The 23383-nt window shown below is 38.3% G+C and overlaps 2 protein-coding genes across 5 annotated transcripts; both read right to left on the bottom strand.

Moving 5' to 3' along the window:
• Window positions 1–1853: 1853 nt before the first annotated feature.
• LOC126585712 (ATP-dependent Clp protease proteolytic subunit 6, chloroplastic-like) lies at window positions 1854–14172 on the bottom strand. Of its 2 annotated transcripts, none has more exons than XM_050250199.1 (9): window positions 14000–14172; window positions 13812–13882; window positions 13562–13631; window positions 12858–13059; window positions 12663–12728; window positions 4977–5117; window positions 3185–3238; window positions 2178–2270; window positions 1854–2002 (listed from the first exon to the last, which is right to left on the bottom strand). In XM_050250199.1, the coding sequence occupies exons 1-9, from the start codon at window positions 14101–14103 to the stop codon at window positions 1955–1957; spliced, it is 849 nt and encodes a 282-aa protein (XP_050106156.1). In that variant the 5' UTR covers window positions 14104–14172; the 3' UTR covers window positions 1854–1954. The 2 variants fall into 2 exon arrangements, with proteins under 2 accessions (XP_050106156.1, XP_050106154.1); XM_050250197.1 differs by having other exon boundaries at window positions 13812–13879; window positions 13991–14170.
• LOC126585715 (uncharacterized) lies at window positions 5279–10195 on the bottom strand. 3 transcript variants are annotated; one of them, XM_050250210.1, is made up of 2 exons: window positions 9436–10178; window positions 5279–8522 (listed from the first exon to the last, which is right to left on the bottom strand). In XM_050250210.1, the coding sequence occupies exon 2, from the start codon at window positions 7795–7797 to the stop codon at window positions 7123–7125; it is 675 nt and encodes a 224-aa protein (XP_050106167.1). In that variant the 5' UTR covers window positions 7798–8522; window positions 9436–10178; the 3' UTR covers window positions 5279–7122. The 3 variants fall into 3 exon arrangements, 2 of the variants coding, with proteins under 2 accessions (XP_050106167.1, XP_050106168.1); XM_050250211.1 differs by lacking the exon at window positions 9436–10178 and adding an exon at window positions 8741–9041; XR_007610625.1 differs by lacking the exon at window positions 5279–8522 and adding an exon at window positions 8552–8740 and having other exon boundaries at window positions 9436–10195.
• Window positions 14173–23383: the final 9211 nt, after the last annotated feature.

Raw genomic sequence — 23383 nt, 5'->3', positions numbered from 1 at the left:
TGATAGTGGTTGAGCTTTTGGTCATGGTGGTTGGTTGAGGTTTCTAAGGTAGCTTAAAGCTTGAGTCTATGGCTTGCTGGAAATCTTGTAGCAATCAAGACCAGGGAGAGAGATTTCCTACAGCAAGGAGAAGATGTTCTTCTTTAAGCATGAAGTTGAAAGCGCGTGATGGATTCTAGCACGTAAAACAAGAATTGGAGCTACCTTATATTCAGTGAACAAAGTGGGGCGTTAGAAATTGCTTCCAGTAGGTAAAACACTACTACAAAAGGGGATATTACTTTCGGAGTAAAAACGACAAGAAACACTACTTACTGTTGAATTATTGGTAAAAATCCGACATTAAATTGTGCAATGTCGGATAGAGGAACCGACACCATGGTGTGTTGGAAGCTACTTGTTTTCATAGGGTAAAGGGATGGATTGGAACCTCCTTGTGTCCTATGGACAAGAACAGGCACTGAGACTAGTTTTTTTGCAACAGCTAAAAGGGTGGAATGGTATCTTCTTAGTGACATATGGATAGAAGGGTGAGATAGGTTGCACCATGAATAGGTTCACGAGAAACATATGTCTTGGTGCAGGAAAAGAGAAGATATATGTCTTGTGTGGATGGGTTGTTGTAGAGTTAGGTTATTGTTGTAAATAAGGTGTTGGAAATTATCTCATTTGCTTTTCCAATGTGAGAGCCCTCCAAATAATAATCATGGACACATTGATGCTCCCAAGTAGACCAAAGTCTCCATTATCGAAGAGTTTCTATGAGCCTTGTGGACATCCATAACCGTCCACACCTCAACTCATCTAACAAGACCGTGAAACCATATATCTTGGGTCATGTGAGCTTGGTAGGTGTTAGGTTTAAAGGGATGTGTTTGGTATGGTGTTATATATTTTACTGTTTGGCCTGACATGAGAATTTAACTTACGTAAATGCTTGCTAAACTATTAGTTTTGCCACGTTTCCAAAAAAAAAAAAAAACTATTAGTTTTGCCACTAAATTTGCATAATATAATCGAGATTCACATGAGGCAATAAAACCGTAAGGGTAATGGATGTTTAATGTGTTTGGCCCTTTGCGTGCAATTTTTGGGTCCAACAGAGAGTATGAATCCCGCTGTCCTGCCCACTCTTTTATTTAGGTTCGAAAGCCTTCAGGTTAGTCGCATCGGATGGTCCTTCTAAATCTTGATCGTGGAATCAGATTGCCTAAATGAATATGGTGAACGGAAATGGAGTTTAAAACCTTCGAGCCTAGAAAATGAAAACCAAGAGACTTTACACATGCATTATATGGAGTTGTGGTACTCTTTGTATTGCCAATTAATTTTATTATGAAAAACTATCAGAACAGTTTAACCCATGTGTGAAGCGTAATGGTCACATGTGCTCTAAGTACCCAATTTTTGATTTTCAAGTGTCTACGTAGAAAATTTGCCACATGCTAAGAGGCATTGCAGTATCCATATTGTCGATTGATATTATGGTAAAACCTCAGCTTCATACTTATCAAGATAGAAGAATAGTGGGAGAAAAACTATCCTGATGTGCACCTAACAAAATGATGATTCAGTCCATCATGGATGCCCTGCAGCTGCTTGCTCAGACCCCTCTTCCATTGTACAGATTCTCTCGTCCCTGAAAACAGTATATACAACGGAAAAACCAAAAAATCGAGGGGGCTGCTCCGACCAGTTTAGTCGAGTTGCCCCTCATAACCTCCTCGTGTATGCTCAATCTGCTTCTCTGAAGAATGACGCGGCATCTAAATTCCAATGTCATAACCTGCACCGCGCATTGTTAAATCTTGAAAGCCAAAATGATCGAATATGGCATTCATCACAAGGTGAAGTGAGGCAGCAACATTGGAATCAAATAAACTGGATAACTGATGACCGATCATAATTTGTAAAACATTGAAATTTTAAGACAACAAACGGTACAAATTTGGAATCAATATTCGGTTTCCAGCACGCCATCAATAAGCCCGAATTCCATAGCCTGCAATTTAAAAAAAATAAAAATAAAATAAAATAAAATAAAATAAAGGGGAGGTTAATAAGCTGGATAGATAGATATGTAGTGCTGGAGTATTACTAGCGGCTGGAAATTGAAAAATTAATTTGGTTAAAAGAAGTTTATCGTAGTTCTGGGGTCGCAGAATTAGCAACATTACCTCGGAAACAGATAAGAAACGATCCCTCTCAGTGTACTGTTGTACTTTCTCTAGAGATTGCCCAGTAAATGCAACATACATTTTGTCGACTTTCTGCATCAAATACATCAGGACACAAGACCAAATTAAAAGACTTCATGTGGAGCAGATGGCACTCATAAATTTGATGAATAAAGCACAAAGAAATAGCTCTAAGGGAAACTAAGTACATGTTAAACACAGTATTGACAGAACCCTAAATCTCGATTTCCTAGAACTCGAAAAGCAATAATCACAAATGCAAAGTCTTTCAAACATTAAAAGGAGATTCCCAGTGGATGAGGACCCCGCCCATGCAGGGTCTGAGTAGTACGTATTTTCTCAAAGGTCCAGAGAATGCCCTTTTAGTTTTTGGAGCAGTAAGTGTTATTAGCGATGTTCCTTCATTGTATGTGATTCTCCACACAATAGATCCACGCTACTTCAAAATGGTGATTATGGCTGTATTATCTACCACTAACTGCCCCCAGATAACCAAGGTTTGTCTGTCACTAAATGAAGACTAAACTAATGGCACAGTGAATTTATACGTAACAACCCAACCTCGAACAGGGCTGAACCTAAATTTAAGTTGTCCTGGTATCGCTGTGAGACAACAGCTCTCAACATCCGCATTCAAATTGTTATTCTCTAAAATACCACATCAAAAAGAGATTTCCTTGGACACCAAGGTTTGTCTGTCATTAAATGAAGTTGCAACTCATGCAGTGAATTTATTTGCAACAACCCAGTCCCAAATAGGGTTGAATCTAATTCCAGTTTCCCTAGTAGCCCTGTGCGGCAGCAGGTCTCAACAAGCCTTCAATTTGTAAAAGTCTATAAGCCTTCAACTTTGACTTGATCAGAAAAATTATATAACAAAATTGATTATTCTGCTCACAGTTTGATTTAAATCAATTAGGCTGCAACACTAATAGATGATCACCAGAAAGATTTTCAAGAATACAACTAAGGGAGAAGAGACTGACATGGCGAGTTTGAACTGCTTCATTCACTTGGCGCCTCACATCTTCCACGTGGCCCTACAATAAGACAATTCCAAATCAATCCACGGATATAAAATAAAATGGATCACGTAGTAATTAGTATATAAAAATTTATTTTAATTTTACGGAAAATAATTAACAAAGAATCTGAGAATTTGAAACTAATATCGTTAATTTCTCAGACAATATCAATTTGTTGCGTTATACATGGAAAAATCAACCACAAAGACATGAATTAATGTATTACTATAAAAATTCATGCAGTTATGATTGCAGGAGAAAATAGGGCAAGAAACAAAAACGACTATAAAAACTAGATTAAGTAACAAATAGGTTATGAGATTATTAGGTCATTTACAACAGAAAGTCAAATCTGAGACCTTCGATGGTTCAAGGATGTAACATAGTACAGAGGTATTTAAAAAGATCAAATACAAAAACTAAACAAGAAGTTATCTTCTCACGGTAGTATTTCTTCTTCATACTTGTATTTATTTTTTTGTTGGAGACCTTCACAGTTCCAAAAAATACATTGACGTTTAGGTAGTACGATAATTTTTGGTCAAATTCACACCACACCTTTAGTATTGAGACCATCATACTTAATCAAACACTTGGTAGAACCAATAATGAGATAATACAAAATTCAGCATTTCCATCATCATCTAAGGGCCTACTGAAGCCACCAAATTTTCTATCATCTCAAGCAAATGCAAGGATCAAAAAGAACATTTAAGAATTTTCAAAGGCATTAGTTCTAGGACTAAGAAATAACATGCTTCATGGTTATAATATCAATCAGAATTGGAACATAAGAAAAATGGAACCTTAGGCCACAATGCATATACGATTCTAAGGGATTTTATAATATGAAAACATTTTACTCGAACTTCAATTTAAAAGTTAAAACAAATATATATTCACTCTTTTTCCTGATCAGTACAAATAAACTGAAAAGAAATGTAATCAAGTTCCATTTTCTGGCATGTCCTTGCTAAAAATTAGTGGAATGATGGAAATGCTATATAGAATCCTAATCCAACCTAACATAGCCGTTCCAAATTCTATATTCTTAAATGCATGCGTTGTGGAATCATGAAAATGTAAAAAGTATTTTGCTTGTAATCTAGAATCCTTGAATCCTTGAATCCTAGAATTAACCTTCAGAAAAATGTTTTACATGAAATGTATGCATTATAGAATGGTGGAAATGTTGAAAATGTTTTACAAGTAATCTATAATCCTAAAATCCAACCTGCCGAAATGCCAGGTTAAAATAACCAAGTTCCAGCATCTATGTCCTTGCAATATTAGTGGAATGATGCAAATGCAAGGATTGAAAAAAATATTTAGGCTATGTTTGGGTGGGGATTTCCAAGTCCCAAAGGATCGAGATGAAGTTGGTAAGGATGGATCATAAAATGTTTAGGAGGGATTAGAAAAATACCACATGAGCATTCCAAATCCTTCTCATGTAACTGCTCGATGAGATTTGAGATTTCTATATCATTATATTCATTACCAAACTTTGATTTTTAAATGATACTACAGAATTAATTAACATATGGTACAAAAAAGAAGTTAGGTCTTCCCTCCATACCCAAAATTGATAACAGCACAAGATAGGAAAGACACCTAAAAGAATAGACCATCAAAATACAATTCACTTTTACTTCTTGTCATATAGCCCATTAATTCACATCCTCCTACCCTCTTATAAGCATCTTCTTAATAACAAAATAGGCAAGCTATCCAAAAAAAAGTTGATTCATACCCCACATCCACTCTGTGGTTGGTGTATCATGATTCGTGCATTTGGCATCGCATAGCGCATTCCTTTTTCACCCCCAGCAAGAAGAAGTGCTCCTTGGCTTGCAGCTACTCCGAAACATACTGTTCCTACCTTAGGTTTGATCTGATAACATAAAAAAACCATTTAATGAAAACAGAACATAATTGATAAATAAAACTATTTCTTGTTTGGTGCAATCGAGCTATGGTTATAATTTTGTCTTGGTTTTTCTTTGTGTTTTTGTTTGCCTGATTATTACTTAGTTAGGTTTAGGGTTTAGGACAGATGGAGAGGTTATTTTCATAATCTTTTCAATGAAGGACATGAAATGAGTGCTTCTTTAGGGGAGTTGAGTAACTCAGAAGAGTGTAGAAACTACTCTTTTTATCGTCGAATCCGGAAGGAAGAAGTGGTTGTAGCTTTGAAGAAGATGAAGCATAAAAAAGCAATAGGCCCAGACAATATACCAATCGAAGTGTGGAAACTTTTGGGAGAGACAGGTATAACATGGCTCACTGACCTTTTCAATAGGATTTTGAAAACGAAGAAGATGCCAAATGAGTGGCGAACGAGCACTTTGGTGCCTATCTACAAGAATAAGGGCGACGTACAAAATTGCATGAACTATAGGGGTATTAAGCTAATGAGTCATACAATGAAGCTCTGGGAGAGAGTCATTGAGCATAGATTGAGGCAAGAGACACGGGTTTCGGACAACCAATTCGGGTTCATGCCAAGGCGCTCAACCATGGAGGCAATCTATCTCTTACGAAGATTGATGGAAAGATATAGAGATGGGAAAAAGGATTTACACATGGTCTTTATAGATTTGGAAAAAGCGTATGATAGAGTCCCAAGAGACATTCTTTGGAGGATTTTAGAGAAGAAAGGAGTACGAGTAGCATATATCCAAGCTATAAAGGATATGTATGAAGGAGCAAAGACTGCCGTAAGAACTCATGAAGGACAAACCGAAAGCTTTCCCATAACTGTAGGATTACATCAAGGCTCATCCTTAAGTCCTTACCTTTTTGCGTTGGTAATGGATGAGTTAACAAGACATATTCAAGATGATATTCCTTGGTGTATGCTTTTCGCAGACGATATAGTGTTGATAGATGAAACTCAGGAAGGGGTAAATGCAAAGCTTAACCTTTGGAGAGAAGTGTTGGAATCTAAAGGTCTTCGCCTAAGCCGATCAAAGACAGAATATATGGAGTGCAAGTTCAGTGCAAATGGAGGCCAAAACGAGTTAGGGGTGAGGATCGGAGATCAAGAAATACCAAAGAGCGACCGTTTTCGTTACCTAGGATCTATCTTGCAAAAGAACGGAGAATTAGATGGAGATCTCAACCATAGAATACAAGCTGGATGGATGAAGTGGAAGAGTGCATCCGGCGTGTTGTGTGACCGCCGTATGCCACTGAAGCTCAAGGGAAAATTTTATAGGACGGCAATAAGGCCGGCGATGCTGTATGGCACAGAATGTTGGGCGGTGAAACATCAACACGTACACAAAATGAGTGTAGCGGAGATGAGGATGCTTCGTTGGATGTGTGGGCACACGAGAAAGGATAAGATTAGGAATGAGGATATCCGGGGTAAAGTAGGAGTAGCCGAAATTGAAGGAAAGATGAGAGAAAATCGGTTACGGTGGTTTGGACATGTGCAAAGAAGGCCTACTGACGCTCCGATTAGAAGATGCGACTATGGGACAGAGGTTCAGGGCCGAAGGGGTAGAGGAAGACCTAGGAAAACTTTGGAAGAGACTCTAAGAAAAGACTTAGAGTACTTGGATCTAACGAAGGACATGACACAGGATCGAGCACAATGGCGTTCTAAGATTCATATAGCCGATCCCACTCAGTGACTTGGATTTTCCAAGTCTCCAACCGAGAAGTTTTCCTCACTCGGGAAATTAAGGGAACACTACCCCAACCTACATGCTCCACTCAGAAAGCTTCAACATACAAGCTTCAACAAAAGAAAATTCAAAGACCTTAGCGAAGAAGGCTTTGGTGTATTTAACACAATACGTTGAAATGAAGGAAAGCTTATTTATTGATATCCCCGATAAGCTACAAATATGTACATATACATGAGTCAATAAACACACAAGAGGGAGCCTTCACAAAGGTTGCTTAGGAGAAGTCTCAGCAGTCGGTAGAGCCCCAGAAAGAGAAGGCACCGGAGGGGGATCATTTGGAGCCTCAGTACTGGACAGAACCCTAGAAGGAGGAGGCATCAGAGGTTGATCATTCGGAGCTTCATTACGCGGTACAGCCCCAGAAGACGAAGGCAATAAATGCCTTTGGAACAAACCCACAAATCTCTGATGATCAAGTAAAACCTGACCATCAGTTTCCTTCATTTGGTCAAGCTTCCTCTTCATGTTTGTAGCATAGTCATGTGCGAGCCGGTGCAACTGTTTATTCTCATGCTTGAGCCCTCTAATCTCCTGTTTGAGACTCATCACTTCAGCCGCCAATGATTCAACTTGGCGGGTTCGAGCAAATAGGCGTTGGGCCATATTAGACACAGAACCTGCACACTGAACACTGAGAGCCAGCGAATCCTTAACAGCTAACTCATCAGACCGTTTGGAAAGTAGTCTGTTATCTTTGGGAGTGAGAAGGTTCCTGGCCACCACCGCAGCGGTCATATCATTCTTCATCACGGAATCCCCAACGGTAAGAGGACCAGTAGGGGAGACGAAGGATGGGCGCCATATGTTGTCTGGAGAAGGCGGGGCTGCCTCTTCAACAAGGTTCAAGTCAAAACGACGGTCGGAGGGGCCAGACATTTTCAAAGGTGTTGAAGAGAGAAGAGGTCGGACAAATCAAGATCTTAGAAGTGCAAGAATGAAGCTTCTACTGGTAGAGATTCAAGTGTGCTTTGGAACTTAATGTCAGCCCCTATAAAAATCTGCACTCGACGGAGCTTCAGAAATCGAAGAGGCGCCTGCTCAGAAATCGAAGAGGCGTTTGCTTTCTCAAAAGTTGGGCTGCTCAAATACCACGAAGGCCGATCTCAGAAATCGAAGAGGCGCTCGCTTTCTCAAAAGCTGGGCTCCCCAGAGACCACGAGGGCCGATCTCAGAAATCGAAGAGGCACCTACTTTTCCAGCCTTGTCAGCACCTGTCACACGCACACTCAGCTTTGCGGAAATTATGGGCATTCTGTCGAAGACTTCTGGGGAAGTAGAAAACACATGAATCTTACTGTTCAATCACCCACTTCCCACACGCAACAATAGCTCATGGGTACCACAGATAATTTTGCCAAAGTTCTCTGCCAAAGTTGAGCACGTGAAGCTTGCAGCTCCCACTACATCGCTCTGACCAAGAAAGGTAAAAGAATAGCAAAGAAACAGCACTAACAAAGTTTAGACCCATAAATTTTGAAGGTCTAGCTACCATATTATTACCCACAAGGGTAAAGGAACAGTACCACTGCTGGATAATTGGAAAGTCCCTGTGTGTCAACCTCTGTGCTTCGTGGCAAGGTAGACTAGCAAACATGCCCAACCTTTACTCACATTCGAGAAAACACTCCCAATAAGATTGCTTGCTCCAAAATCGAAGAGGCACCGTCCTCCGAATCTCGAGAGCCAGACTCCCAACATGACTACTTTCTTAAAAATCGAAGAGAGGGTAAAGGAACAGTACCATTGCTGGATAATTGGAAAGTCCATGTGTGTCAACCTCTGTGCTTCGTGGCAAGGTAGACTAGCAAACATGCCCAACCTTTACTCACATTCGAGAAAACACTCCCAACAAGATTGCTTGCTCCAAAATCGAAGAGGCACCGCCCTCCGAATCTCGAGAGTCAGACTCTCAACATGATTACTTTCTCAAAAATCGAAGAGACACTACTCCCCGAATCTTCGAGAGCCAAACCCCCAGCATGATTGCTTTCTCAAAAATCGATGAGGCATCGTTCTCCGAATCAATCGAAGAGGGGCTCGCTTTCTCAAAAGCTGGGCTGCTCAGAGACCACGAGGGCCGATCTCAGAAATCGAAGAGGCACCTACTTTTCTAGCCTTGTCAGCACCTCTCACACGCACACTCAGCTTTGCAGAAATTATGGGCATTCTGTCGAAGACTTTTGGTGAAGTAGAAAGCACATGAATCTTACTGTTCAATCACCCACTTCCCACACGCAACAATAGCTCATGGGTACCACAGATAACTTTGCCAAAGTTCTCTGCCAAAGTTGAGCACGTGAAGCTTGCAGCTCCCACTACATCGCTCTGACCAAGAAAGGTAAAAGAATAGCAAAGAAACAGCACTAACAAAGTTTAGACACATAAATTTTGAAGGTCTAGCTACCATATTATTACCCACAAGGGTAAAGGAACAGTACCACTGCTGGATAATTGGAAAGTCCCTGTGTCAACCTCTGTGCTTCGTGGCAAGGTAGACTAGCAAACATGCCCAACCTTTACTCACATTCGAGAAAACACTCCCAACAAGATTGCTTGCTCCAAAATCGAAGAGGCACCGTCCTCCGAATCTCGAGAGCCAGACTCCCAACATGACTACTTTCTCAAAAGCGAAGAGAGGGTAAAGGAACAGTACCATTGCTGGATAATTGGAAAGTCCCTGTGTGTCAACCTTTGTGCTTCGTGGCAAGGTAGACTAGCAAACATGCCCAACCTTTACTCACATTCGAGACAACACTCCCAACAGGATTGCTTGCTCCAAAATCGAAGAGGCACCGCCCTCCGAATCTCGAGAGCCAGACTCCCAACATGATTACTTCCTCAAAAATCGAAGAGACACTGCTCTCCGAATCTCGAGAGCCAGACCCCCAGCATGATTGCTTTCTCAAAAATCGAAGAGGCATCGTTCTCCGAATCTCGAGAGCCAGATACCACTGACCACTTTTTCAAAGTGCTCTGACAGAGTTAAAACATGTGAAACTGGCAGCTCCCACTACCGTGCTATGACCAAGCAGGGTAAAGGAATAGCATTACTACTTGTTGTTAGGGAGACTCCTATATATGTCGACCTCCATCCCCAACGGACAGGCAGACCTGCAAAAATGCTCAACCCTTCATCATATCTGAGAGGGCACTCCCAACGAAGCCTTTCGAAATATTCAGCTTTCTTTCCCCCCGATAATACCTCTGCAAACAAGCTATACTAGAGCAAGAATATCTCATATCATCAGGGTTAAAAGCAAGAGTATCCCATATCATGCTTTTTCCCTGTCTTTTCCTTTGGCCTTGTTTTTACCTGCAAGACAAGGAGAAAGAGAGCAATCAGTCAGCACTTGGAATCAAGCTTCCAGCCAGGAACTGACTGCCTGGAACCCCTTACCTGATTACTTACCTGACATTGCTTTCGAGTACTCATCTTCAACATCTTATGTTTCCAGGGAAGATTCCGCATCTGCTTGAGGAACAGATAGGGCAAGTGCGAAGGATACAAGGAAGCATGTGGAGACAAGCGTAACAACACACGTGCCGATACATCCATTACTCTGTCAAAAGCAAAAGTATCCCATATCAGCAGGGTGGAACGTACTCTAGATTTGATGGACTTGTTTTGACCCTCAAATTCTTCAGTTGGCCTTATACTCTGGAGGAAACCAGAAAACCCTCCAGCTCAGTTCAAGAATAAGCCTGTGGAAAGTTACTTCTTCAAAAGCAAAAGTATCTCATATCATCTCTTCTTATTTTTCTTCTCTTTATCCTTCATGCTGCTGCAAGATGGGGAGAAGGTGAACAATCAGTCGGAGCTCTGATTGCTTACCTTGTCTGTCACCTCTTTCAGCAGACCCCCTAGCTCGGCGACTTGGGGGACTCCTACTACATGGTTTGTATCGCGCTTGACCAAGCCTGAAACTACAAGTAAGCTTCAAGTGAAATTGATACATTACCTTGTGCATCTCCACCAGTTGAAGATACCACCCCTGGATGGAGGAAGAGTACTTCCAGAGAAGATGCCACATCTACCTATGAGACAGATAAGGCAAGTCAAGACGACACCACACTCCGATACTTAGAAGTTTCGTGATTACGAGATCATTCTCCCACAATATTTCCTAATGTCATTTGTACTAAATCATTCACTTGTACTCACTAAAGGAGAGCTTGAACCTATGTACTTGTGTAAACCCTTCACAATTAATGAGAACTCTTCTATTCCGTGGACGTAGCCAATCTGGGTGAACCACGTACATCTTGTGTTTGCTTTCCTATCTCTATCCATTTATATACTTATCCACACTAATGACCGGAGCAATCTAGCGAAGATCACAAAAAGCGACCGTTTTCGCTACCTAGGATCTATCTTGCAAGAGAACGGAGAATTAGATGGAGATCTCAACCATGGAATACGAGCTGGATGGATGAAGTGTAAGAGTGCATCCGGCGTGTTGTGTGACCGTCGTAGGCCACTGAAGCTCAAGGGAAAATTTTATAGGACGGCAATAAGGCCAGCAATGTTGTATGGCACAGAATGTTGGGCGGTGAAGCATCAACACGTACACAAAATGGGTGTAGCGGAGATGAGGATGCTTCGTGGGATGTGTGGGCACACGAGAAAGGATAAGATTGGGAATGAGGATATCCGAGGTAAAGTAGGAGTAGCCGAAATTGTAGGAAAGATGAGAGAAAATCGGCTCCGGTGATTTGGACATGTGCAAAGAAGGCCGACTGACGCTCCGGTTCGAAGATGTGACTACGGGACAGAGGTTCAGGGCCGAAGGGGTAGAGGAAGACCTAGGAAAACTTTGGAAGAGACTCTAAGAAAAGACTTAGAGTACTTGGATCTAACGGAGGACATGACACAAAACCGAGCGCAATGGCGTTCTAGGATTCATATAGCCGACCCCACTTAGTGGGAAAAGGCTTTGTTGTTGTTGTTGTTGTTGTAGGTTTATCTTGTTAAAGACAACGCAAACTTAATCAGAATGACGAATGTTAAAGTTAGTTCAAATGCTACTTGAGCCCTATCACCTCCTCAGGGCTACTGTGACAACAATCTAAACCGTAAATTCAATATAGGAGTTTGATGACAAATTGATGATGTAACAAATAGAAATGAATGAAAATGCAATAAAGAAGAGAGCAAATGTTCTGTTTTGGTCCGCTCTCATGTCTTCTGTTTCTAATTAATTTAGACTTATTCCTTTCTCAACTATCTGCTGGCATTGGAAGTCATTTTAGAAGGGATTTGATTCCCTCTTTCATTTCTCTTATTTCTTACTAGCATATGGGCACACACAAAGTGCGTGAGAAATTTTTTTATTTTTGTTTTTGAAATATAAGGAGAGAGGAAGAGAGTGATAGAGAATGTGGGAGTGGGCTTTTTTTTTTTTTTTTTTTGTAATTAGAGATATGTTAGGATTACATGTAGGTGAGGCTTTAAAAAAAACAGCAAAATTTGGTTGTGTGAAATTACATTTATGCCCCATATTTCTTATTCATGTTCTGTTTTAATTAGAGGGTTAAACTGGTAATTTCATAAGGTTTTGGTTAACAATGAGTGTTTTATTAATTAGGTTTAGATACTGGTGTACTTTAACACTCCTTTTTCTATGTTTTTTTTATTGTCTCTATTGCAATACAATTTTCTTTATCCACAACAAAGTGCAAAGAAATGTGATAAAAATTTGGAAGAAAAAAAAGAGAAAGATGATGAAGCTTCATGACATTACCCAAGACATGCAGTCATAAATTGCCAAAACAGAGTATGTACTCCCACCAGGGCAGTTCAAATACACCTGAAATGATACAGGACAAAGTCACAATCTCTGAAAGAAACCGACTTTGACATGTTATTACTTTAGCCATGCTGAATCAATTGAAAGGGGGGCGCGGAGGGGAGAAGGGGAGAAAGTGTAAGTACACACCAGTATATCTGAATTCTCATCAATAGTAGCCAAAGTCACAAGCTGGGATATGACTCGTTGTGCCACCGCTGAAGTGACTGGCTGCCCAATGAAGATTATACGGTTCCTGAATAATACAGATGAGAGATCCAATGGTCCACCTGGGGTCATCACAGCTGGGAGTATGGGTGGATTCCCTTTTTTGGCTTCTATTGCACCATAACTAAAAAAATTCACAAACTTATAATCCTATCTAAAGATAATGGAATACATCATTCAACATACTACGCATGAGTAGAATTCAAGAGCCTTGAAGGACAGAGATTGATAGAATTATTTTCCATTGAAATTCTAACAAGTTTAAAAAACGTATCATGCCCCAGTTAAAAAAGTTTTTGGCCCTAACCTATTTTCATCAATTCATCCTCAGTTATCAATATCATTGAATAAATATATGCATTCGTTTCCAAGGGACTTTGCATAACTTGTGACCCGATGGATGTAAAAACAAAAAGCCATTTCAACCTATTTTGATTCATAATAGAACAGAAACACAGAGTGTGTGCAGGCAAAATTGGGGTGTGCAAAAATCATCTCCCAAGATAAAACTACCTTATGAATACAATATCATGTGAAAATCAATACAAATATAGTCTGAAAACGCACTTTAAATCAAATCGAAAAGAAAATTCTCTCAAATATGCAAAAGGGCACGAGTTATAGACCTTGTACTGGTATCACCAAAATCGTTGCCGTCAACCTTTAGAGGTGACCCACAAGTTCTACTTGATAATCCTGGAAACAGCAATACGTTTAGAATTTAATCTAGTCTGCAAAACTGAATATAAACTCCAAATAAATAGCCAAATGTAAGTAATTATTGAATAAATGACCGAAATCACGGATTAAGCTCAAACATTGAACAATTGGGTCTCTTACTCTATGGAAATAATGTAATTAGTAAAAAGAAATTACCACTAGTTGCTAAAGAATCGCCGTACGGAGTGTGCAAGGCAGAGACTGTGGACTTGGGCGTCGAATTTCTGCACCACCACCACAAAACATGAACAAACAACAGACAAATACATCATCATATAAAATGAAAGCTGTAAAAATTGAAAAATTGAAAGATAATCCTCTGCATTTGTTCGTACCTGAGACTGAGACTGAGAGGCAACAAAGGAAGAGATGTTGAGTTACTACTGCGGCAAGAACGCAATGAAAAGCTCAGCCTCGGAGGGGTTGAGAAACCTGCTAATGCTACCATTTCGACTCCCTCAGAGAGACGCAGAGAGAGCGAGCAGATTAGGAGGATTTAGGAGGAGCACATCTGTGGGCTGTACGGCTCGGCCCATTAAAAATGAAACAGTAATAATTCTGTTTACTGGTTCCGTTGACTAGGCAGTCAAGTGTGTGTGTGTATATATATATATTTTTAATAAACAATACATTGAATTTTAATGTCAGTCAAGCGTATATTGAATTTTAATGCAAGATATTCCACCTGTTACTAATTTCATACTATTTTTTGCACTTTCATCAAAATTCTAACCTCGAAGATTTTTTGAGTTTCTCAATGCATTGCCACCAAGTACTACACTTTAGCTGTATTATTCTTTCACTTGTAAGATAAAGGTTTTAAATTACCTTCTGTACATGGTAAGTTCAATACTAAATTATTTTGGCAGACTCATAGTGTGGCTAAGATGGGTCAATGTTATTGGTTGATTTTTCCCCTAAACTTGTAAGTCATTGCTAATTTTCACCCCTAAAACTTTTATTCGACCAATTACCCTCCTAAGACCATCTCAAAACCCAAAATTTTTAACCCATAAACAACTTTTTTACTCCAACCCTTATGGGTTAAAATTTTAGCCCCATATTATTAAAAAATTATTTTAGGCAAAAAATTTAATTAAAGTAACTTTTTTAAAAGAAAAAATTATGTAGACTATCCTAATTTAATTTTATGAACATTTTAACCTAAAAATATTTAGATTCCGACAAATATTGAAAAATCACTAGTGAACACCATGAAACTCGTGAAACACTATGAAAGAATATGAAACACATAAAAGAAATTTTTTTTAATTACTTTAGCCGTTGGATTTAATTTGGACCGTTAGATTTTTTTTTTTTTTTACCGTTGGATTTCATCAAATTAGATCTTAACAGTTAAGGGTGGGTTCGGTACGGTTACCGTACCAATTACCGTACCAAACTTTCGGTATACCGAAGTTCGGTATTGCCAAATGTTCGGTTGGCATGGTATGGCAATGGTAATTGCCACTTTGTTTTGGCTTTTTTAACCGAATTCAAGTGCAAAACTTTTTTATTGTACCTTTATCTAATACTTTGTAGCCTAAATTCATCGATTATTCAGCATTCACAATTCACACACACAATAATTCAAATGATGCATCAAGATTCATGATGAAAATTAAGTTTACAATCCAAATAGAAGCTACGAACTAAAACAAATAAAAGTTTCCCCCATGCTAAAGATCGTCTCTATCCTCCAATGGTTCAAACACACTTCTAGAACTTTCCCAATGTCTTCTCCCTTATGACCTGTGATCTTTATGAAGTTTATAATCCGTTTGTGCAACTTTCATTCCCTATCCATGAAGTGAGCGGTAACTACCATGTAGTTAATGTTTTGTACCGATGTCCAAGTATCGGTTGTGATACTTACCCTTTGATTATGCATTGCTTCAAATAACTTAGACTTCTCCAACACATATAAATCACACACACTAGCCGCAATCTTCTTCCTATTTGGAATCTTGAACTGAGGTTAAGTCTCTTTCATCATATCAAATTATTAGAATATTATAAATATGTGTTATATAATTATATATTATATTATATGTTCAGCACGGTAAGGTAATACCGTGGTAATGATATCCATTACCAATACCGTACCATGAAATTTCGGTACGGTACAATACCGTACCATTACCGATTGGCACAAAAAATTTGGCACAAAATCGGTATGGTACGGTTGGTAATTCGGTTGGCACGGCAATTTGGCAAAAAAATCCACCCCTATTAACAGTTAGATTCAATGAATTTATGAATATAAAACTAAAAAAATATATACAATATGATGGGCCAGCCTCATTGACCTTGGTGGTGGGAGGGGGGGAATCCTAGGCTAAATTTGGCCCATAAATGAGTTTTAAGTTTTAACTCATATTTGCCCCAAGAGTTGGAGCAAGTTGGGGTAAATTTAAAACTTAAAATTTGAGTTTTACTCCAAGGGTTAGAGTAAGTCTAAACATGTATAAATAGCAAATTAATTCCCAATTGTTTTAATACTCAACATAGACATCCAAAGTTCGTTCATCTTTGCCATGTGATCCACTCAAGAAGGTGAAAACGTCACTTTGAGCACTGAGATGAATCAGCGGTCGATGAATCAAACTTGCACAAGTCAGAGGAAAAATAAAATAACTTAGTGGTGGTGGGTTTCAAGGAAGTGCCAAAAGTCAATTTATGTTGTAAAATCGGCGACGTGTGTGCAGTGGAATAAATTGTCAAAAGTCAATTTCGTCATCATTATCATCATCATCTTTCTCAAGAACATCCCAAACATGCCTATGTTAAATATTTAGGAAAACTAATGAAAATGACTTGAAAACTTTGAGTTTTAATGATAAGGACAAAATAAAGGGTAAAGTGAATAGTACCAGGATTGACTTTTTAGTGTAAAAATGTGGTTTTTCGTTAAAGTGAACAGTACCGGGTGCTTTTCGTTAAAGTTCCCTAAATATTTTGCACAACTTTTCAAGAATGACCCAACTTTAAATCGTCAATATAAAATACTTGTTGTGTTTGTGTAGCTAACACATATGGGTCACTATCATACCACTTATTGTTTACATTCACCGATGTAAGATGAAAATCCTGAATGATCTTTTTTCCATTGGTATCCGTATTATACCAATGACATTTGGAAAGAATTACCTTAAAACCTCTTGTAAATTGAACTTTAATGACATTAACTAAGCTGCCATAAAAGTTACACGGTTCACCATTATGTGATCCATATGTCATTACCCCACTATTCTGTGTTGTGCGGTTTTGATCAACAAGTGTGATCAAATATCGTATGTCGTTCCACAATACACTCTATGTATTGGATAGTGTGTCGATTAGGACCTTGGGCCAATGAAAAATTTTCTTTACCTACCAATCGAGGTTCTTGAAAATATAATGACCTGACTTGCTGCCTAAACCATTATGAAAACAACTGTTTATGCCTCTGTTCTACATTAGCATGATTTTCTCTTTTCAAAAGTTGGATATGCTCACTACATGAATATAAAAAAATATTAGTTAAAATAATTGAATTACAAATATCATAAGTGAATCTTGAACTATTAAAATTACATACTTTTTGAAGTCTTCAATTTCGTCACAATTGTCTAAGATATACCAATAAGCCACTTCTATATCTTTCCTCGAAAGATCAACTATTACATAACCTCCAATTAGACGTGCTTTCTGAGCAAAAACTGAAAGGAGTGCATTAGTATCATCACTATCATTGTTTCTTTCTGGTCGGGTGAATTCCGTCTCAACATCACATAGATACATGGAGCAAAATGTTGAAGATTTGTATGTCACGTGCGTTTCCACAATAGAGCCTTCAGATCGAGCTTTGTTACGAACATATTTCTTGTACGTACCTAACAATCTAAAAGTTAAAGTATTGTTACTATATAGAAAAACAAACTAAATTAAACTAAAGCAAACATGATGACACAATACCTTTCTAAATTATACATGCGATATCCAACTGGTCCTGCTAATTTAGCTTCTCGTGGCAAATGCACAGTTAAATGAACCATGGGAACGAAGAAAGCAAGCGGGAAGATTTTTGTCTAGTTTGCACAATATGAGCACAATGTCTTCTTCCAACTTATCAAGATCAACAACAGTAACTGTCTTTGTACATATTTGTTGGAAGAAGTTTGACAACTCAACAATTGGTTCATATATCTGCATTTTCAAATGTTTCTGAATACCCACAGGAAGTACATGTTGCATCATCACATGACAATCATGGTTCTTCAAACCCAGAACTTTTCCTTCATTTACATGCACATTTCGTGAAATACTAAATGTATAACCATCAGGAAATTTAATTGATTGCATCCATTGCAAAAAAATCTTTACGCTTAGAAGACTTGAATACATAATGAGCTAGTGGCTTATTAAATTTATTATTTTCATTTAATTCCAATTGCAAACTTTCCCTAATATTCATGTCTTTTAAATTCATCCTCGCATTGAGTGTGTCCTTTGATTTCTCCGTATTCAACAATGTCTCAATCAAAATATCAAATATGTTCTTCTCAATGTGCATGACATCAAGATTATGCCTAATCTTCAAATTCAACCAATACTCCAACTCGAATAAAATATTATTCCTTGTCCAGTTTAATTCTTCAGCATTCCACTTCCTCTTCTTGTCTTTATTACCACAATGCTTACCAAACATGCGAGGAACAATATAATCTAATTGGTCAAGTATGTTTTCGCCTGAGAAATCTCTCAGACTATTTCTCATCCCTCGATGACCATTAAAGAGTGCAGTATTATTTCGCCATAAATGATTCATAGGTAAATAGCGACAGTGTTCAATATGACAATACTTAATTCTCAGCTTAGTGTACGATCCATCCTCATTACATATTGAACATGTTAACTTACCGTGAGTGCTCCAACTTGATAAATTTCCATAAGCAAGAAAATCATTGATGGTCCATATCACAGCTGCACGCAAATTAAAAGTACATGTAGCCATCTTATCATAAGTTTGAACGCCATTTTCCCATAATTCTTTAAGCTCATTTATTAATAGACGCAAATATACATCAATCTCATTTCCAGATGCATTAGGTCTAGGAATTAACAAGGTGAGAAAAGAGAATGACTTTTTCATACATTTCCATGGGGCAAATTATACGGAAACAAAACAACTAGCCACATACTATAAGACTTGCTCATATCCGAAAAAGGATTAACCCATCAATTACAAGGCCTAATCTAACATTTTGTGGGTCTCGAGCAAAATCAAGGTACATTTTGTCAAACTTTTTCCAAGCAATAGTTTGCTAGATGCCTCATTATGTTCACATTATTGACTATTTTATCCTTGTGTCACCTCATGTCTTTGCTCGTATGTCTTGACATGAACAACCTTTGCAACCTTGGTTTAAGTGGAAAATACCGCAATACTTTTCTCAGAACTTTCTTTCTTTGCTCACAAGCACTAGCCTTATATCTTGGCTCCTTACACACTGGACATCTATCTTTCTTTTCATGTTCTTTATAAAACAATGCACAGTCGTAGTTACAAGCATGAATATTTTCATACCCTAATCCAAGGCTTCTCAATGTCTTCTTGCACTCATAAAATGATTTAGGAACGTGGTTGGGTTAGAGACACATCATCATTACTAACATCTTATCAACTGCCATGTCAGTCATATGATTGTCAACTTTGTTGTGAATTAATTCCACAACGTAGGTCAAAACTATATATTCATTGCATCCAGGGTATAGTTCCATTTGAGCTCCACAAAGCAACTTCTCATAATTATTAAAATCTACCCTATGAGCATTAGTCACCTCACCACTCCACAATGTATCTTGATCATCATCGTTATCATCCAATATTTGAAATGCATCCTTAATCATATTGATCATGTTGCCATTAGGATTACTAGTCGGCTCGTCAATCATAAATCCTGAAGTTTGTCCTTGCACTTGATGGATTAGTTCCCCATGATATATCCATGAATCATAATTCATATCCATACCGGAATTCAACATATGAAGATAAACATCTTCAACAGAATGAAAAAAATATGTTATGACAAACTTTACAAGGACATGATACTCATGAGTACTCACAATATGAGGTAGAACAAAGCATTTAACTCTTTAAGCTCTAATTACTAGTTAGTAGCTTAATATGGTTAGTCTCACCATCACCAACCTTATCCTTCTACGTCTACACTCATTCCCTACTCTTGAAAGATATACACATAATGATCAAGTTGAAATCACTTGTTAACATAGTTGATGTGTCGCAGATGGATTGCTGAGATATAGGCTTAAACATGTTTATGGTACATTCTTCGACTCCTGATAACAGTTACTTTCACAGTTAATAATTTATTATGATAGGGTTTATGCCTAATGTTAAACGTGACAACTTTTCTCTACTACGATTAATTTCACTTGCTAATAATCAATTTTTGCAATGCAAGTCAACCGGCATACACTTGCCAGTTGATTAGCCAAATGTCAAACATGTTTAAAGTGACTAATTTCCCTCTATTTGTTTATTACATTTGACAAATATCTTGGTTGATAAATAAGTCATGACCTTAGCTCTAAGAATCAAAGCTACAGCAGCTACAATAGTTGTGTAGATTTCATGAAAACGTTAAGAACAAACACCATTAAGAAAATAAGGAGGAAAATCTTCTACAATCATCCACCAAATAGCAATCACGAGCACTACACGGAACCAACACCTTTGGGAAATTTTAAGGCTAGTTACTAGACAAGATAGTGATCAAAACTATAAATACTGAAACTGATAAGGATTCGATCAAATAAGTAAAATAATAAAACTTTAAGGGTGCGTTTGTTGCACTGGACTATTTCAGACTGGACTAGCTTTAAGGATTAAGCTGGACAGCCTTAGATTAGACTAAGCTAAACTAACTTAGTGAATCGTTTTGTGCATATTCGGACTAAGAAGCAGGATATTTTTTTTTTAAAAAAAAAATCCATGATATATAACAAAATATTTTAGTTGCTTCAACTTCAATTTCAACCAAATATTCATGTTATTCCTGTTAAACATTTCATCTTCTCCATGTTAAAAGTATGTTTGCGTCACTCAAATACCGTATTTAATCCAACCTCTTTCTTCTTCTGGCAATTGTCACCAGTGCCATCTACCATAATAAAAATTGCAAAATTCTTGAGATTTCAGAACCAAAAATTGATAATTTGCTTCACATTTAAACAAAAACCCATCCACTACAAAGTAACCCATCACAAATTTTCCCAAAAAAAAAATCAAATTTATAAATGTGGGTTTTGTGAATAAGGAAATATACGAACAAGAACAAATAATAAAAAAGCCATATATTAGATCTAGTAAAAACATATACATACATATATGTGTGGGTAAATACACACACACACACACACAAACCTAGAAAACGGTGCTTTATATAATTTTAGCTTAAATTAGAAAGAACCACCATTGCAAACACCATTAAACCAAACAAAACATATTAAAAAAATCTGAAATTCATATTGTTTGTACCATACTTAGGGTCTCCGTATTTAGATCTCGTATAAATACTCGGGGGACTCAAATGTAATTATGTAATAAAGGAAGGGGCAAATATGTAATAAGTGAGGAGCCCTTATTCTATAAAAGGACTCATAACCCTCACAATTAGGGAAGACCAATTCCTAAGGCTCCTCACCCCCTCTCAAAGCCTCACTCTTAGAGGCTCTCACATTCTCTCCCTCACCTTTCGGATAAATACATATTCAGTGTGGACGTAACCCAAACCTTGGGGTGAACCACGATACATCTTGTGTTATTTACATTACTTGCAGATTCACGGTCGGATTTACGTTGTTCCAAGACCTCCGGTTTTGTGCATCAACATTTGGTGTCGTCTGTGGGAAACGACACGAAAAGCTATGTCGGTTCTCTTTCAATTTTTCATCTCCACCGTGAATTTACAAAAACCCAAACAACCCAAACAACCCAAAGCTTTCCCAGTGCAAAATTATTAAAATCTTACTTTTTATCTAGTACGACAGAAACATACAAGAAGCATTGTTGATCGAGCTATACGGGTTGGATGAAGGGCTCCTAGATCTACTACTGCTTCTGCTTCTATGCCTGCCTTTGTTGTTTTAGCTGCTGCCAACCAATTTCCAGTCTATAAAGAAAGATACCAGAAGCTCAATATATATTGGGGGTAGGAGATGGAAGACGAACAATTCTCAGACACAACGCCACCCGCCTCCCTCATCCCGCCATTCCCAAGAGACTCTCGCAGCTCTCTCGAAGTCTTCAACCCCCACCACCTAAAACTTCGATGCCAGTGTTGTTGCCGCCGTACGCCAAGACACCGCGCTCTGGTCCCCGACCCCTCTCTCTGAGATAGAGCTGTCCATTGCATCACAAGATCAGCAGAGTCGCTCTTCCACGTCCACGTCGACCTGTCCAATGCCCCCGACCTCACTTCGTTCCACACGCGAGCCGACCAATACCTCAAGCTTCGCGTCCCTAACGAATTGAAGCCCTCGTTTTCAACCATCGCGTCACCTCCATCGTTGGCGTCTGCAAAAGGCATGTTTGATTTTTGGTGAAGAGCTTGGCAGGGTCCATAGCGGAGCTTCTGTGCAGGCTCAAGAGAGGGGACGTGGTGGAGCTCAGCCAGGTTATGGGGAAAGGCTTCGACATTGATTAGATCGAACCGTCGGAGAATTACTATCATGCTCTATGCATGAGACATCAACATTCCCATGTTCGTGGATTGTCCTTTCTGGGACGTGTATCCATTCAACGACTGTCATGCTTCAAGCATGCAACAATTATGCTTCGAGAATGCAATGGTTCAATAGTGTCATATTCTTCTTCTTTCGAATGACTGAATCTTTTAAGTCTGAGGGTCTGCCACGCTTCAGGCGTGTAACAGATAAATCATTTGCTGCCACATTGGTTTTGTCCAACAAGGACATCAATTTTTATAGGTGGTGAGTCAAAACCAACATAAATTCTCAATCTGCAATGATGCCTCATTTTAGTACGTTGTGGCAGTGCAATAGGCACATAGATAACACAACCAAAAACTCGCAAATGTGTAATGTTTGGCTGGTGCCCAAACACGAGTTGTACTGAGAAGTATTGATGGTTGGTAACAGGTCTCAACCGAATTATTAATGCATCATGTAAAATGGCATGTCTCTATGTAGAAAACTTGGCAATTTTGTTTACATGAGCAAAGCACATGTAATCAATTTCATCAGCTTAATAAATGCTTCTGCTAAACCATTTTGAGTATGGATATGAGGGACATGATGTTCAACATCAATGCCCAGTGACATGCAATAATCATCAAAATTTTGAGATGTAAACTCTCTAAAAAATATACATGGATTATATCATCATTTACATGATGCAAGGAACTTGTGGTTCTTATTTAATAATCTGTGGACTGAGCCTCTTATGTCCTTTATTACAATTAAGTTGTGGCATGCACTTCAAAATTACGATACTCATCAAGGAACTTCATGTCCGATCTTTTTATATGAAAGAACTTCGAGTCCAATCATTTTATATAATGAGAATCAAGAAACTGCAGGTTCTAATCTGATCAAGGAACTTCGGGTCTTGTATATACTTATCGTAACAAAATGAAGTACAATAAATAAATTAAAACAATAGACGGTAATTCCAACAATTGTAAATAAATTGCTTTTAAGTA

Source organism: Malus sylvestris, chromosome 10 (assembly GCF_916048215.2).
Source record: "Malus sylvestris chromosome 10, drMalSylv7.2, whole genome shotgun sequence".
Taxonomy (NCBI): Eukaryota; Viridiplantae; Streptophyta; class Magnoliopsida; order Rosales; family Rosaceae; genus Malus; species Malus sylvestris.
This window is presented reverse-complemented; position numbering and strand designations above follow the sequence as displayed.

What these genes read in the sequence shown, in the direction of transcription:
- LOC126585715 (XM_050250210.1), bottom strand. Translation starts at nt 7,797, where the DNA reads ATGTCTGGCCCCTCCGACCGTCGTTTTGACTTGAACCTTGTTGAAGAG.
- LOC126585712 (XM_050250197.1), bottom strand. Translation starts at nt 14,103, where the DNA reads ATGGTAGCATTAGCAGGTTTCTCAACCCCTCCGAGGCTGAGCTTTTCA. An exon ending in ATGAGAATTCAGATATACTG is followed by an intron (nt 12,729 to 12,857) that starts GTGTGTACTTAC and finishes GTATCATTTCAG; the next exon opens with GTGTATTTGAACTGCCCTGG. An exon ending in GTTTCTTATCTGTTTCCGAG is followed by an intron (nt 2,003 to 2,177) that starts GTAATGTTGCTA and finishes TTTAAATTGCAG; the next exon opens with GCTATGGAATTCGGGCTTAT.